The 17,678-nt window shown below is 43.4% G+C and overlaps 1 protein-coding gene across 3 annotated transcripts in view; it reads left to right on the top strand.

Moving 5' to 3' along the window:
- Positions 1-519: 519 nt before the first annotated feature.
- DGKZ (diacylglycerol kinase zeta) overlaps positions 520-17,678 on the top strand; it is a 127,424-nt gene continuing 110,265 nt past the window's right edge. For 2 of the 3 annotated variants that reach the window (XM_044437111.1, XM_044437112.1), the window contains exon 1: positions 9,714-10,238. In XM_044437111.1, the coding sequence (XP_044293046.1) occupies positions 10,048-10,238 (191 nt within the window). In that variant the 5' untranslated portion in view covers positions 9,714-10,047. Of the gene's footprint in view, positions 607-9,713; positions 10,239-17,678 lie in introns of those variants that run through there. The other variant, XM_044437113.1, reaches the window with a different exon arrangement.

A 17,678-nucleotide genomic window follows, 5' to 3' on the forward strand; every position in this document is an offset into this window, starting at 1 on the left:
TTCAGCTCAACTCCCACTTCTAGCTGGCGGTTCTCTGAGTGAGAGATTGTGAGATAATCGGGTTGCTTCTGCCCTGAGGGAAGAATTCCCTCCATTATCCCAGAGACTTGGGCGACGGAGAACTTGTCCCCGCTCGCCCAAACACGAGCAGAGGGTTCTGAGTGTGTTTGCATGTGAGAAAGATTCTCTCAGCTTCGCCCAAGGACTGCTCTGGGGCTGGAGGTGTGTGTGCTGCATGCCTGGTTTTTGCCTTTTTTTTTTTTTTTTAACACAGCGTGGGGCAGCCAGCGGCCGTCCTCGGCTATAGCTGCCGCTACCCTTTCAGGAAGCACATAAAAAGAGGAACCAGCCGGGCGCGGAGAGAGTGTGAACAAAGCCAGTGGCCCGCGCGCGCTGCAGCCCTGATGGCAGGCGGCTGCCCTGCTGGGAATGACTCCGGAGCTCGGCCACGCGGGCGGGAAGCAGCAGCGGGAGAAGGGCAAGGAAGAGGAGAAAGAGGAGAAGGTGTTCTGAGAAGAACCTACAGCCTGTCCGCTTAGGGCAGATGTGGTGGCACCGGTCATGGGATGTCCCGCGGAGCCCCCCAGGGAAAAGCACCACTGCAAGGTACTGCTGGCCGGGCTGGGGATCCGCTGGTTTTCTTTCTCTTTCCTCGTTCTTGTTTGGCCGTCTGGGCTGACGCCCTGGTCTCTCGCACGGAGAGCTCTTGTTTACATCCTGCTATTGTGGAGGGGGAAAGGCCTTTGCCATGGCATATCCCCTCCTCCCCCTTGGGGCCATGCACCGTCTGCGTGTAGGAAGGCAGGCCTGCTGAGCAGGCAGGGAACATAGACTCCAGTCTGGGGTGCAGCCAGGGCTGAGGTGCAGGGCCCTGCAGGCCAACCCAGCCCTCACCCCTGAATGACAGCCCAGAGAGTGTCAGGCGATGGAGGCAGAGGCCAACAGGAGGGAGTCAACAGGGCTGTCATGGGTGCGCCAGGGCCCATGAGGGCCCACACCAATTGATTTTCATGAACAAGTTTAAAACATAATTGGGGCTATAGATGCCAACTTTTACTGTAAAATATCACTTTCTTCGATGACATGGTGCTTCCTACCAATTGTATGATTTTAATATCACCACGGAAGCACAATTTTATTCCTATCATCATGAGTTAAACAAATTAAGACATGACATTCAGCACATGTTCAGAAACTCTTTTTAAAAATCAAAGAATCAAACTTTTCTGGCTGTCTATTCCCCCCACTCACTACACCAAGATAATGAAAGTCCAGGGTCCAAAATGACCTAGCAGCACCACTAATTGGAATTAGTAGTCCAGGAAAGGAGTCAGTCAGTCAGTCAGTCTTTTTCTCCTGACATACTTGAGAGTTTGGGTGGGAATTTGGATGTCCAGAGAGGGTTGAAAGAGAGAAAATGTTGTTCCAGCTGTCCTGGATGTTCTCTTACTAAGATGCCACTTTCATGATGAAGAGGACTATGTGGTATGTTTCTCCTCCTGTTTCCTCACATGCTAACCAGGCCAACCGCCCCCCCGACACACACACACTCTGTGCAGGCTTTGCTAGCATGATGTGTGAAAACTGGAGGAGTGAAAACTGGAGGAGGAAGAAACTAGTTGTAAAATTCATTTGCTTTGCAAAAGAAAGAGAGGGTGGTTGAGAGAGTGATGTGATAGCTGCTCTCATTTCCAGGGAGCAGGTGTAGGTTTCCTAGGTGAAGTCAACATCTCCCTTAGTGAACGCAAATAGTGTGCATGTTGGGTGAAAGGACAAGCTGGACCTGTGTATAGCTTTCCATTTCTAAAACAACAGATTCATAAAGCCTTGAATATCAGAGTAAGGTTGAGGGTGGAGGGAGTGAAAACAAACGCAAACCATTGAAAAAACTTTCAGAAGAAGCAATGGTATGGAGATGTCCATTCATGAGCATACTGTGCTGCTGCCTGCTCAACGTGACCCATTCTGCATTCTCTCTCTCTGTCTTGCACACCCAATGTGTCTAACTGAAGATGTATGACTGTAACTTCTTGATTGTAGTCATTATTTCTTACATTTTCAGTAGGCCACTTTAATGTTCTGAAAACATCTGAGATGGTATGGGTAAGCTGCAAGGACTGAGCTAATATATTCAGTCCTAATTTGTGAAATGGTTTGGGATTGCGCTGGCATGTGTTTAAGAAGCAGTGGGGAGAAAATAAACTTTCTGATGGCATCAGGTTCTTGTCTTCACTCAGTTTCACTGAGTATTTGTCAGAAATGGAAGGTGAATAATAAAGCAAATGAGAGGCAAACTCATTACTAGCTAAACTGGAATTTAATGTATAAAGAATTGAATATGAACCAATTTAATTCTAATTTGGTGGTTGGTAAGTCTTGGTGTTGTGTTTTCTAAGACTATAATAACCAATTTGTTAGTGCTTCGTAAGCTGAGCTTTCAAATATGATATTGAGCACACACAATTTTTCCTAAATGGCTTAGAACCAGGCTCCCTCAACAAGAGATACAGGAATACAAGCCTGCCTTTATTCTGAGCTTTTTGAGACATTTCCTTCAGTCCTACAAAGCTCTGAAATGTATTTTGTCAGAATATGGGAGAGGGTCATCTTGACAACTTACACAGCTTTCAAAACCTTCCTGAGGATTGCCTGTCTTTGTTGTTCCTCCACCATCAAACTAGGATGGTGCTTGTGCCATTTGCTCAACAGACAGAAGAAACAGGTCCAGCTCCATATTAGAAACACCTTGATCTCTTGCATAACTGTCTTATCGTGGACTTTCCCTGAATGCAGGAGCCCGTTTGGAACACATAGGTTAGCAGCTCCATAGAGGCACAGCAGGAAACAACGTGGTCACTACTGCTGGTCATTGGGAGGCTTTTCTTATGTCCAGCCTGAAACAAGATGTGGCATAAGTCCTTTTGCTGTGGTAGTGCAAGCTGTGAGCAGCAAGGAGAGAGAGCAATAAATGAGAGAAAGAGAGAATGCAAGGACTGCTAGTCAATTGCTGAAACCATAGTAAAAGTATTAGCAATATGCACCCTGTATCCAGCATTGTGAAACAATGGACTTTTTAAAAAACTAAAGACTGTTTTAGAGAATGCTCTTTCTCCTTCAAAAATTGAAAGTGACAGTAAGATAAAGGTAGAGAGCTATGGTAATATTTGGGGAAGCTTCAGCCAGGTCCTAATGAAAAGTATCTTTAAACTGCTATGTGCAGTAGTCTCAGATCCATCACATCCCTCTGTATCTAAGACATAACATGCTTTTGACCAGAGAACAGAGAAATTTGCTGACCTTAATTTTGGGGGAAATGGTCTAGTTTTGCCCAGAATCCAAATTTATTCACATATGAACACAGGAACACTTTCCCAATTCTATCTAAGTTTATCTAAGACACTGTTGTATGGTTTCATCCGGAATTTGTTCCTGCCTGTTTGGTTTGCAGTCACTTTTTCCATCTGAACAAACTGATTTATGTTTCTGATCTGTTTATCTTTCATCTTTATATGTAAATTCCTCTTGATTACTCCATTTCTTTGACTCTTCAATTTCATTAGAGTTTCACATGGCATATGTAAAAGTTATGAAGGAAGAAAGCATTTCCCCCTGACACAATATTAAGGCCTGTTTTTATAGGATTTTGTTGACAGTGAAATCCATCAAGGACTTTATGCCAGAATACTACCATAACAGATATTTAACAGGTTTCTGAGTTTGTTTCCACTTGAACCACTACTTCCTTTTTGGAATAATTGGTCATCTTTATTAAGGCATCCAAAATTCAGTCATAATAGATGATAAGAGTTTATGTGGTAACTTCTTTGCAGGACCATCCCGTTTGTGACAGGTTTTTCAAGGTCTTTTTTTTTTTCCTGGTATTTTTTTCAAACCAGTAATCAGTCAAATCTTGAAGTATTCCGTCTCTGGATAGAGCCTGACAGCATAGAAATCATCAATATATACAGCTTCACTGCATAAAAGTTACCATCTATACTATTTTGCCCAATTAGGTTCAGGAAATGAGCTGCACAGGGCACTAACACAGCATGGTTATTCATAGCTTTTATGTGAGCTTGAGGACCCTTGTATTTAGCACTCATAGTCCATATGTCTGTCCCCTAGAATCCTTCTGAAGAGTGCTGAATGATGGTTATAAGGTTTCTCCTGCATTGGTCTCAGTTGGCACAAAGCATAAGAATGACTCCATTCTTATGCACTGTACTTTTCCATTTAAGCAGTACAGTGCATAATTGATCTGTATGAGAACTATCTAATGCAGGGTCAACAATAAGAGAAAAGTACTTTGCCTCTTTAATGATTTTTATACAACTGCAATTTCCCCTTACTTCAACTAGTTCATCATATGTCTGTGAGGAAATGTATGCGAAATGACTCTTTATTTTTATGTTTTCGCAAGAAAAAACAAACTTGGCAATAAGTTTCAATTTTATTTCCATTGCGGGTTCTCAAAGTCATCATAAAATGGAAGCTGTTTTTCTACAAGAGAGATAATAATAATGTACTTCAATATTTCAGATCTGATACAGAAATATACAGTATTTTAGAAGTGTAGCAGGATCCCTGAGCTTTTCTACACAAAGTTCTTTATCAGATAAATCTAACTTTTGGTTTTGCTGAACTACACAAGGAACATTTCCTTTCCTGCTTTTCTACTATATAACCTTTAGATGGCACTGTGATATAATGAAATAGTACAAATTCACAAGAAATTATACTTTCTTTTGCTTTCATAATTCAATTCTGCACTTTCCTTGCTCTAAAATTTATTTCATTTCTATACCACCTCACAGTGAGTTTACACAGTCCATAAAAACAGAACAAAATAACTCATCTAAAAGTTCTGGTTAGGCACAGAAACAAAACTGAAGGGTCACAACATTATCTAAAGAGCCTTTAAATAATAGTGAATAGGAAATGAGGAGTACAAAGTAAATTCCTTGTGTAGAAAAGGCTATGTCCATATAAGGAAGGGTGACCAGGATGAGATGCTCAGCTGGTGTATTTGATTCAGACATTCTCTCTTCAATGGTATTATTTTTTTTTTTTTTAGTTTTTGACCACCAGAACGTAACTGATTTTCAGAAGAAAAGGGACTTGGAGGAGATGCAGGGTCTTCTCTAGAAAACCAGTTGGTATGTTTTCTGAAATAGGAGGCCCTCCTGAAAAAATAAGTCAGGTTTGGATGTTTCTTCACTGATTATTATTTAAGGTTATTTGCCTTTCTTTTGGCAGATCCAATTTCAAAACATCATAGAGATATGATGGGGACACTGAGCAACAGTATTAGACAAATTTTCTGAAGGTGGCACAGCTGGGGCAAAGTACATTTATGACTGGACATGCTGAAAAATAACAAAGTTACATATCGATGCTCCCATATCACATCTTATATGTTATTTTCTCTGAAATAAACCTCATGAGGTGAATTTAGATGAAAAAAGTTATATTTTTATATAGCAAGTATTAATCAACCACCAAGGCACACATTACAGAGGCAGAGACTTGCTCATAAGATTAACAGTTGAATTCTATACATTCCTTTAAAACAGTAAGAATATTAAATTAATAGCTATGTATAAGATCTCTTCCTATTTGGGGTCATTTGGAATTTTGAGAAAATGCCATGTGCATTGCCATAAAATGGCTGCCAAGGGCAGAGCACGGCAGGACAGGGCGACTCACAAAATGACTGCCATGGGGCCTGGACAATCCTGCTACCGTATTTTTCACTCTATAAGACGCACCTGACCATAAGACACACCTAGTTTTTAGAGGAGGAAAACAAGAAAAAAAATATTCTGAATCAAATGGTTTACTAAACTATTTAATAAACTATAACAGAATACAGTAATACCGTATTTCAACCTTGTAAAGTGAACAGCAGTCAACAGTGGCATTAAGAACCATCATCACTGTCATTAACAAAAGAGAGACTTTAAAGTTCGAGTACTCTTCTAGTTTTCGTTGAACCCATAGAACTCATCATCACTAGAGTCAGAATTTATAAAGCTCTGTTGCTCACAATCACTGACATCACTTTCTTAGTCAGTAGTGGAATTATTGAAGGAATCCACAATCTACACCAGTTATACAAGAGCTGCTGCAGACAATTCAATAACAAATCTAAAAAAGCCAGTAATGTCCACGCTGCCCTACTAGTAAATAATAGAAAAAAACTTCTGACAAAAAATGAGATATTGTACGGTAAATCAAACACACAGCGAACTAAGTAGCCTTTGAAGAATAAACTTCATACACGAAGGTGATGCTGTTCAAATATCCACTGATCCTAAAAAAAAATGTGTCTGATCAACTAACAGATAACTGATCCATGGAAAGCTTCCTGATAATCACAGGCACATTCTCCATCACTTCCCCATGGGCTTCATTAAAAGACAGGTTGCCATTTGAAAACACACACCGACCTGTGATTAACAGCTCTCACCTGTGCCGGAGGAGGGGGGCGGAGCAGGGTGCGCCGAGCGCATGCCGGCAGGTGGTGCCACGTGGGGCCGGCAGCGTGCTAGTGGTGGTCTTCCGGGCGGCGCGGCGGCTGGTCTTCCCGGGCAGTGGGGGTGAGCAGTCTGTCTCTCCGTGTGGCTGGCAGGTTAAAGCCCACGGCTCCTCCTCACCTCTCCCCCTGAGCGGCACAGCTCTCACCTGCGCCGGGGGGGGGGCAGAACACGGCGTGCCGAGCGCGTGCCGGCCAGGTGGTGCCACGTGGTGCAGGCGGGCCGGCAGAGTCCCGGGTGTCGGGCGCACACACATTTGCTCTATAAGACGCACAGACATTTCCCCTTACTTTTGAGGGGGGGAAAGTGCGTCTTATAGAGCGAAAAATACGGTATTTACTATTATGAGAAAAACATTCATTGTACAGAGGGCTAACAGACAAGAACCTTAGTACAAGGCAGAGCACATCCTTGCCCTCCTGCAGAGGCCCTGGATTTTCCATTTCCTATTTGTCTGCCAGCCACTGGACTGGATCATATCTGCTTCTCCCACACCGACCTTTCTTCATTCACTGAGGCAGAGCTGCTCACTTGCCCTATTCCTTCTTTTCTTTCCTTGGGATCCATTTGCTCTGCTGCTGCTGTTAGCCAGTTAGAACTGCTTTATTTCTTCTTTCTCCTGGTCTCATCCAAGAACAGCTCTTGCAGTTCTAATTAGTGTTCTCATTGTACAAAAGAGGGAACAGTTTTAATGGGTCTCTCTCTCCTCTCTGCTGATAGTGTCTATTAAAATTGTTCTTTCTCTTCTTTTGTCTTTTTTAAAAAATTCTGCTTGCCTGTCAGAATGATAGTGAGCCTGAAAAAACTTGGTTGGTAAGGGTTAAGAGAAACAGATGAGTATTATAATTTATAATAGTGCAATCTGGAGGATGTTCCAGTAGGTTGCTGTGTTTATACTGGTGCCTTTAGGCATTACACTGATGACAGCATTCTGTATGTTAAGAAACCCATTGCGAGCTAGGTTGCTGCTCTTAGTACTGCGTATGCCTGCAAATATCTTGCTTATTCTGTCATGAAGAAAGGACACTACCCCAATAGTGTTATGTGTTCCTCCCACACATTAGGTTTACAGAGCACAAATTAGTGGGATTCTGAAAGAGCTGGTAACAGTGCATCAATACCAATGTTGATGAGGCCTCCTCAATGGGAACCCCCCCTCATATGGGAGGTCCATGGCAACTGCCTCTGTTCCTTCCGGAAAAAAGCCTGAAAGGTATGTGTACTTCTTCTGTGTACTTCATTCCACCCACAGCTCCGCCCTATTTTACCACATAGTTTGAATGCTTAAAACATTTAACCTCCCTGCATTAATTGAGGGTACATTTTCTTTTCAGATGCAATGCACTCATATTCTTCCCACTAGATCTTTCTAGATCTGCCTAGATCTTTCCTTGTTTATTTGTTTCAACTTCCTATATTTTATTCCATTCACTGAATACTTCATCATATCCTGGGGTACACACATTTTGAATGAGCTTGGTTGCCAAGGAGTGTTTACAGGAGTGAGGCTTGGTTTCCTCACTTCTTGCTCTGTGGAGGCAAGCAAATAAACTCCTTTTGTGCCCATCACTCAGCAAGGAGGTTTTACATGGCATAGTGGTATATGTCAACAAAAATGGAAGCCAAAAAGAAGCAATTGAGAAACGAGGGGAGGTACCACGATGGTTTGTGAAATAATCTTGAGGTTTTAAAAATTGTTAAAAACCAAGCAAAAACAACTGATGGAACAAACCCTAACTGTGCGCGAGCGCGCGCGCGCGCGCACACACACACACACACACACACACAGGCACAAAACTCAATGAGGGCTGAGCATGCACAGTACTAGGAGTGTTGAATGTCAGTTGGAAAAGAAAAACAGAAAACTGGGAGTGGGTGGAGAGTGGAATGGAATGCAATAGTATAGATAAAGGCAGATCTGGCTGGCAGCAACACCAAACAGTAGGAGTCTTGTTGTTTGGAGGTGAGGATGTGCTGAAATATTTTGGATCTGCAACAAAATATTACAGCATATACTCACCTCCTAGCAGGAGGGCTTTTGCTGTTGGGGGTTGCTGGAAACAAATCTGCAAGTGCAAATAGGATGATAGCACAACACTAGCAGGAAGTTGCAGTCTGCTGCATATTTATATGCCCTACATTCTACTCTTATGGCTGAGAATTAAGGCACCTGAATGATATCAGGAAGATAGCATACAGTTGGCAGTGGCAGGAGTGGAGAAGGAATTGAATATGACAATTTGTTTGGAGCCACTGGACATTGTAAGCATTCTTTGATGCTAATGTAGGTACAAACCCAATGAGCCAGCCCCTGGCTCAAGTGTGAAACATCTAATAAAAGTTAGGCTTTTTGGATGTATTTCAGTAGCTAACAGCCCCCTCCTGAGAATGCATTTGTGTATGATCACCAGAACCTTATCTTGTCTAAAGGGACATATGTGCACCTAATGGAAGTTCATTTTTAAAAACAGGTTTTCTTTCTCAAGTTTTCATTTCCTGCATTGCCCCTTATTTGCTCTGAGCAGGTGTGTGGTTTTGAGAGGTAGCAGTTCATCTGCACTATTCCATCCAGAAGCAGCAGCAATGTGAAGTGCAGGATGAATGTGCAGTGTAAGCTGGAAAATGAACCGACAGGAGGGCATCCTTTCCTTTTTGCAGCAGCAGTGGTAGATAGACCCAGTTCAGTCCACCAAAACCGGATTCTCACAGCAGGCACTTAGCATAGCCCCTCTGCATTCCGTGGCCACCCGGCCAGCTTCCTAGCTCAGGAGCGCCCTACACAACCAAGGCCAGTGTCCCAGATGGAGTTTTCTTCCTTAACCGGACTCTACCTATCTCCTCTCGAAGTTGTAGCACAGATACAGCTCGCGTTGGCCCTACTTCAGCCAGTTCCCTTCACGTCAGATTTGTGGCGCTTGTTCCAGCTTGTGCTGGAAGGATGCCACTGGCAAGTGGCGACTTCTTCGTCGCGGTCTCCGGGCGGTTCTCCGCCTGCGTTTCTGTACCGGCTGCTCCACCCGCGGTAGCAAGACCGACTTCTTGCAGTGCGCGCTCAGAAACAACAGAGGGAGCTCCGAGCCCGCTTCTGCCGAGGTTTCTAGGCTGCTGCTGCTGAGAGGAGGCAGCTTCCTGGGCAGCTATTTGGGGTCCTAGGGCGCTTACCTTGCTTTCTGCTGATACTTCCTGCACGGCTCCAATTTCCCGACGAGGCACGCCGAGGATCGCAGCTGGGACTGAGCCGGGCATGCACTACCCATCGTGGGGACATGCCACTAGACTGCCGCGCTCTAGTTTCTGCAGCCGCCGTCGCCGCGTCTCCAGCGGGAGCCGTCTTGGCTTAGCCCCGGGCCGAGGCAGCTTCGCAAACACTTTCGTTCTTTCTCCCGGGCAGCAGTTCATGGACTCAGGAGAGAGACTGTCGCTGCCTTCTGGGACTGATCGCCGCCGACTCTTCCCACGGGTATGACTGACGCCCTCGGGTAAAGGTGACAGCAATTCAGCCAACAGGGTTATGGAGCCACAGGAGCGCAACGAAAGTGGCTTGGGCGGCAGCGGCGGTGCGACTGCTGCCTCCAACGCTTGCTCCAGCTCTCCGTCCTCCGCCAGTTCGGAAACCTCCATGTGCCAGGAGCCGGAGAAGATCCTCACGTTGGGACGAAGGCACAGCAAGAAAAGGTTTGGGCTTAAGATCTTCGGCCGAAGGTGAGCGAGAGGCAAGACCCACCGTTTGGAGGGGGTGTGAGGCAAGAAACATTTGGGGGTAGGCAAGGCAGCTTTCCTGTGGGAAGAAAGGGAGCGAGGCGTCCCGGCTCTTGTGTGACGCCGAGGCGCCCTGTTTTCGATCTGAGGCGCGTAACGAAGATCGCTTAGCGCGGATTGGTTGCCTCTCTCAACTTGGTTTAACTGTGCCGCCGTGTTCGCAATCGGAGGGGATTCTTATTCCCCTCCCGCCAACCCTTTTCTCAGTGCGGACATATGGTGAAGTGGGATTCCTGTCCGTCTTAAGGATTTGAGCACCGGATCTACGCTCATAGGTGTTGCGAATTATGAAGAGGAAGTAACGTAGAGCTGTGTGCGATCAAGTGTTAAACGGGAGAGGATGCACTCGGAGATGATTTCTCCGTCTTTGCGTGTTGTTTGATCTGGAGATAGTTTCTTCTTTCATCGGAACACTCTTTGTTTCGTTTTTCGGCGGGTAATCCTTTAATTGACCTGTGCAGTAAATTAAAGTTTATTTATCTTCTGGCAGCAGTAGAGTTCTTAACTCTTTTGTTTAATTTGGGAAAAAAGTTAATAGCTTTTAGTGAGAATCTCGCTCTCACATCCGTCACCATGTGTACCCTAGCAAGTTCTTTACAAAAATGTATCTGTATTTCATTGTTCGCTAGTAAAGAATAGTAGCCTAGCAAGCCATGTTTTCTAATTGGTGGCACTAGGAGGTGCACATTTGGAAGCATTCAAAACATTTAGAAGGCATTGTATTCTGCCTCCCCCCCCCCTCGATTTTTCTGCTGTAAGGAAAATATTGGAAGTGGTGGGAAAATGTTGTGACTGCAATATGAGCGGAAGCATTGTTGTGTGCCCTCCTCCAAAAAAATTCTGTGAACCAAGCAGGGTGATAGTAGGGCAAAAGTCTAATCTGGAAGCACCCAGGGTGTTCTTATTCTACATTTCTTCCTTAATAGATTTTTTTTTTGTGGAAGGTAAAAAGATGGAAGACATTCTTACCTGGACATCCATAATATTATGTGCATGATACAGAGCAATTGCATGACAATAGCTTTATCTGGACACATGAGCAAATCCCTCAGTGGAGCAAATATAGTATAGAAACAACTCAGCCAGTTTGCACACTCAAATCACATCGGCCACTATTTTGAATATTCAAGTTGCACCGCCACAACTTGTCTTGTTGTTAGACCCCAGGCAGCAGTGGTTATGTGAGGGCTGAACAGCCCTTTCATACCCAGTTTGAATGTTCAAAAATTACCTGGCATGCACTGCAGCCTGCTGAAATTGTGGTGATTTTGTGAACCAGACTTGTTAGTTTTTTACATGGGGATGAAGTGGTAGGAGGTATGAGTCCATTACTCTTTGCAACAGAGGGAATTGGAGCAACAGAACCATATTCTACCAGTTTCTATAGCCAGGTGTGCTATTTGTGCTTTGTTAGGACTTACGTGCTTTTGGATATGTTGTATGTTCTCAAGCCCTGTATAATATAGCTGGAAATATCTGTGTCTCTGTAAAGGATTTAGACACTTGTTTGAAATCTCTGATTTCTAGGCCAGTGCTGGAAGATGTTAAGTGCGTGAGATTTATTTTTATTTTTTCCAGAACCCGGAAATCTGTGAGCTGGGCAGGGAAGGGAATTGGACTATGCATTGGCATAAAGTTCTTGCAAGTACTTATAAGTGCCCTGCTTTTATCAGGCTTTGTCAAGTTATCTTGACATGATCCCGACTGCAAGTACATCAGCATTTTGAACAAGAACTGAATGTGAGTGCATAGCAAATAAGCAAGTGATCTAAGCTGCAGACTACCTTATCTATATAGTGGCATCAGTGTTCATGGCACTTTATGGAGTATATGCTAAATATTACTGAGGAATTGTTTAGAAGACAGTCTAGAAAAGGCCTATCTAATTTACAATCGGGGAATAAGGTGCTCTTGCCTGCTCCTAAGAACAGCTAGAAAACTTAGTAGTGAAAATGAAACACATGCAGAGCAATTAACTAAAGAAAGTGAATGTGAACAAATGGCATAATATACTAACACAGACGAATCCAAAACAATGGGGAGGATAGGAACACAGGCTGCAAGACTGTTTGTGTATGCCATGTACATCCAACACATGCACACTGTAGCATCCAGGAGATGTTTAATGAATCAGCATTATCATACCAACTGAAACTGGTATACATAGCTTTTGGGGCTACTCTCACCAAGCCAGTGCTACTAGTAGCATCTCTACTGAAACCAGAACCCCATATCTTCAATTGTGCTGCTGCTCCACTCATAAACTATGGTGTTCCAGGAGAAGCTGCAGGGAACAGTTAGAAACTAGCCTGAACACCATTGCAATTGCAGGTAGGCAGCTGACAGAATTGCAAGGAAGTCACACCTGTGATCATTACCTGAAGCCCAACATTGTAGGCTGAACTGACCCAGAGTGTTGACTGTCTTCCTCCTTGCTTATTTACATGCATCAAATTTTGGCAGATAAGCTAGTATGTGTTCCCAAGTGTTCAAGATTTTCTTAGCTCACTTGAGTGCATGGTTGCACAAAATTAACTAAAATGATTAAGGATGCACAGATAGATGGAAAAAGTCCTACAACTCCCAAGATTTCCCAGCCAAATATTGTTTCTAAACATGCATAAGATTGCATCTTAAAGGGGAAACAAGATCTAAAATTGCATCCAATTATCAGTTATAGTAGGAATGCTCCAAATCCCCAGCTAGTTAGGACTGTTGTGCCAATCTAAATATAATCTACATTCTGCCTCAATTTTGAGAGTTCATCTCTCTGACGGTAGCCAAACTAAAGTTTGAAAGCCAGTGTGGTATGGTGGTTAAGAGTCTGGGACTGGGACTCAGGCAATCTGAGTTCTAGTCTCTGTTCAGCCATGGAGCCAAGTAGGTAACTTTGGACCTGTCACAGACTCTCAGCCCAACCTCCCTCACAGGGTAGTTGTTAGGGGTAAAATGGAGAGAGCAAGAGGAAGAGAATTAAATGAGTCCCTTTGAATTCTTTAAAAATAAGAAGGAAGGATATACATATTAGTTAATATAGTCCTTTTTATATATGGATTCATATTCTGAATATTCCTGAAAAATATTTCCTTTTGTTTTACAGCTTTTCTGAGGTTTGCCTTGGATAGTCAAAGGTTTAAATTTTAGAGTATAAAAGACTCTCCATTTGTCCAGGTTGATATTTTGGAATAGGGTGCTGTATGTCAAGTCTAGGGAAGCCCTAGTTGATTTATACCAATTAGACTGCTGAGCCTGTACATAAATATGTATCTGTGCTAGCAACTATATTGTTTTAAGCACTAGTATGAAATTTGCTTAGCCTGAAATGTTAAAACTCTCTGAGAGGTAAGTCTGTGATATTTGGTCCACTAGATCTGCCTCTGAACCTTTTATTTATGCACTGCTGATTTTTTCCCTTCTTCCCAAAGATTTCCATAGAAAGCCACTGCATCTGTAGATTGAGGGTCCAGTATTTTGGTGAGCATAGACTGTGACATGGTTTGCATTACAAAGCCAGTTCATTGTGGTTACAATGAACTAGCTTTGTAATGCAAACCATGTCACAATGGTTATTTAACCACAATGAACTGCATATGCTATTGCCTTCATTGTGTGGTGCCTGACTGGGCTGATTAACCGTTATACTTCGCCATCCAAACCCAGTCTTCATGGGTTAATTGCAGGTTATACCATGCTCACTTAACCCAGAGTTTGCACTGAAGTTAAGAAAAAGTTGTTTAACCATTGAATAACTTATGATGACTTAGTTTGGACAACATGACAAATGGCATATTGCGCAATTAAAATAGTTAACCCATGATGAGCATGTATTGCAGCTCATCATGGGTTAACTATACTGGCATATCAAAGGTGGGCACTTGAGTCTTCTTATTGTTGTTGGATTACAACTTCTATCCACCCTAACCAACATACCCAATGATGAGAGATGATATAATTTGCAACCCTGCAATATCTGGAGGACCACAAGTTGCCCTTCCCTGGACTATTGTTACATTTTTGTCTCAACACAACGCAAGACAAAACAGCACAACTAAATGAATATTTGGAAAAATATTAAATACACTTTCTCAAAACCAATATAACAGGCCAAGTAGAGGTAGGATTTATTTGAAATAAGTAGCAGAGTTTTGCTTCACTTTTCTTTCTCTCATTCAACAAATATTAGTTTTATGCTATGTTCTGTTTTAAATGATTTTACTGATTGTTCATCATTCTGATACCTTTTGCTAAGAATGGAATATACATGCTATACATACATACATACATACATACATAAAATTAGACTCTTTTTTCTGATTTCTGGTATAGATGTGCCTTTTTTACAGGGCTGAGAATAACCAAGGCATACATAATGACTGGAACAGTAGCAGAGATATTAATGAGTTGTTTCTGGTCAGAGAAGCTCTTAAATTCATGTTACATCATATATGTTCTAGTGTGAAGCACAGATTGTTAGGATAATGATGGGGATAAGATCCTCTAATATCTTTGGTGTTCTAACTTGCATAGACATTATTAGGACTTAAATGCCGAGAATTTTTATTGTGCAGAATTTTAAAGCTGTTGCATTTGGACAAGATCTGTGCATTGATTTATTGTTTGGGAGTGGTGAGTTTTGAAAGATGAGTGTTTTGCAGGCTGCTGGTTGCAAGAGTTTGGGTCAGTGTAGTCCAAATGACTAAGAGTCAATTTGTATTTCATGTTTCCTGGCAACAAACTAGAGTGGTAGTTAACTATGCACTGGAAATGCTTCGGCATCACACTTTAAGAAAGCATAATTCTGTGGCTGGTCCTTGTTCTACTGTATATTTGGAAGAACTTTTCCTTCACACTTCACCTGTACAGGTGGCAAAGCATAAGTGCTACATAAAGTGTGAATTTGTTGAGAGAAAACAGATAGAGAGATGGGGAATTCTAGGTAGAAGGATATAGCTAATCAACAGAAACAGAGATGAAATCTTGCTGAGAGATCCTTGTAGTTATGTATAATAGCTCTTAATGAAAATGATGTCCAGCTATAAAGAGCTGGATTTCATTCCCTGTGGCAGTAGCTAGATGTTCCCTTTTATTTTACACCTTTCAGTCTTCCTTTTGCTTAAACGCACGCATGCATGCACGCACAAAAGCTCACAAATTATTCTTATAATTCCTTTAATCTTTCACTCCAGACTCCCTTCTTCAGTAATCTGATGTTTAAGCAGTTGCTCTTGAGAAATGATAACTACATACTGCATATGGACAGCAGTAAACATGCTGCCTCTCAGATGCTACAAGGATTGGGATTCAAGTGGAGTGCCTGTATATTTGTGCATGGAAAGTAAGCCTGAGCTGTTCTCATAATTTGTTGATGGGTTGCACAAATGTTGTCTCATTGTGTTGAAGGAGGACCTCTGTGTGGGAAGCATTTGGTGTAGACTGAATGCAAGCTGTAATTTCAGCTTCAAGGGATGTAATTAGAATCCAGAAAACAGTGCCCTAGTATCTGGTTAGGCTGTCAACGATATGTAATAGCAAATGAGTGGGCTTGGTAAAAGTTGTGGTGGCTGTAGGCCAACTTTTGCATAGAGGCATATTAGCAGATATTTAAGGATAAGCTTCACCAAATTTTGCCATAATGGTATGTGAAATATAGCAGAAAACAGTAGGCTACATTTTTGGGGTGGAGGGCTAGGGCAAAAGTGTCTCGGTATTTTGTGGATCCTGTACTAATTCATCCCATACAACCATCTGTCTGTGTTGGTTGATGCATATAAATATGATAGAATCCCTCTTAAAGTCCAACTTTCCCTGGGCTCTAGAGTTGAGTAGTTACATGCACCTTGGATACCGTATTTTTCCCTGTATAAGACAATACTTTTTAGGTAAATATTTTAAAGAAAAATGGAGGGGTGTCTTATACACGGGGGGCTGAGAGGAGAACCGTGGTTGTGAAACTGCCAATATCTTATCTCTGCAAACTAGCCTCACAAGCGAAAATTCCGATTGCAGAGACAAGCTAACAGGTTTCCTCCAATCATGAGCCTTATGTAACTGATGTCAGCTGATGCTGCGGAAAGCGTATAGCCCAGGGGTCCTCAAGCTTTTTCAACAGGGGGCCAGTTGAAAGGTGGCGGCAGCAGGCACGGGCACACTTGGGGGGGGGAGATGGGCATGAACATGGGTGTGCTGGGGGGGAGACTGGTGCGATCGCGGGTGTGCACTCAGGGGGGAGACTGGTGTGATCATGGGCATGTGCGCGTGGCGAGGTAGCAGCTTGCTCGCTCGGAGATCGGTAAGAAAAGTGGGGGGCGTCCTATACATGGGTGTGTCTTATAGACGGAAAAATACAGTAATTCAGAAGTGACCTGTGAAGGCTATGCGTGATATGCTGTGTGCATATATAAGTATGTTGCCTTCAATTAGTATTGCATTAATTTGCCCTACCAAAAACTGCATGAGAATGACTTAAGTTGTGACAGGAATGGCTTGTTGTTATGTGTGAATGCAGGAAACATGGTGAAGCATGGTTGCCATAGATCACCCTTGAAAAACAATGGTCTGTTCTAGGGTTTCCATACTTCACCATTGCATGTCATGTTGTATGACCCCAGTTGCAGTGCTTTTCCATGATTTCCTCATGTTTGACAGTAAGTTTGGCAGCAGGAGCATCTGCTGTGTCTGCAGCCACTCCAGCTACCATTTCCTCCTGCCCTGTTGTCCTAGCAACAGCTGAGTTGCTGGTGGACCAGGCACTGATTGGATGCCTCTGCTCTCTCTTCCCTCCTTTCTGGCATGTGGTTCCTGATGCCTGGCTGCCCTGGTTCTCTGTGTTTCTAACATGGCCACCACCATGACTACCCAATTGCCCTGTCACCTTATCGCCATCCTGTCTTGCCCAAAGCCTTCCCAATGTCCCTGTTGTGTTGTATGAGGACTTGTTGACATGACAGAGACATCGGTGGGCATCTCACAAGACAGGGCAAAGGTAGGGCAGTGACATGGGCCATGGTAGTGAAGCTGGCATTGCAGGCATTGGTGGCATTTGTGAGATGGGTATTGGTGAGATGGTGAAGCTGGCATTGGTGAGATGAGGTGGCTGGGCATTAGGCCAGAGTGTACACTAGGGTGGAGGACAGGGAGCCATGTCCACAGGGTCAGCTGGGTATGGTGCTGCTGCCTGGGTGCTGCTTTGTGTTGGTGCTGTGCATGGACCACCAGAGTGAGTGTCCCAGGCAGCCCATGACTCCTGCCCTCTGCCTCTCCCCCACCCTGTCCCCAACAGTCCACAGGACTCCCTGCAAGCCCTTCCATCCACCCCAACAGCCTGCTGGCAGTTTCCCAGACAGATGTCCAGATATGCATGGCAGAATGTGCTCCTCAAAACCA

This window comes from Varanus komodoensis, unplaced genomic scaffold, assembly GCF_004798865.1.
Source record: "Varanus komodoensis strain SLA01 unplaced genomic scaffold, ASM479886v1 scaffold3, whole genome shotgun sequence".
Lineage (NCBI taxonomy): Eukaryota > Metazoa > Chordata > Lepidosauria > Squamata > Varanidae > Varanus > Varanus komodoensis.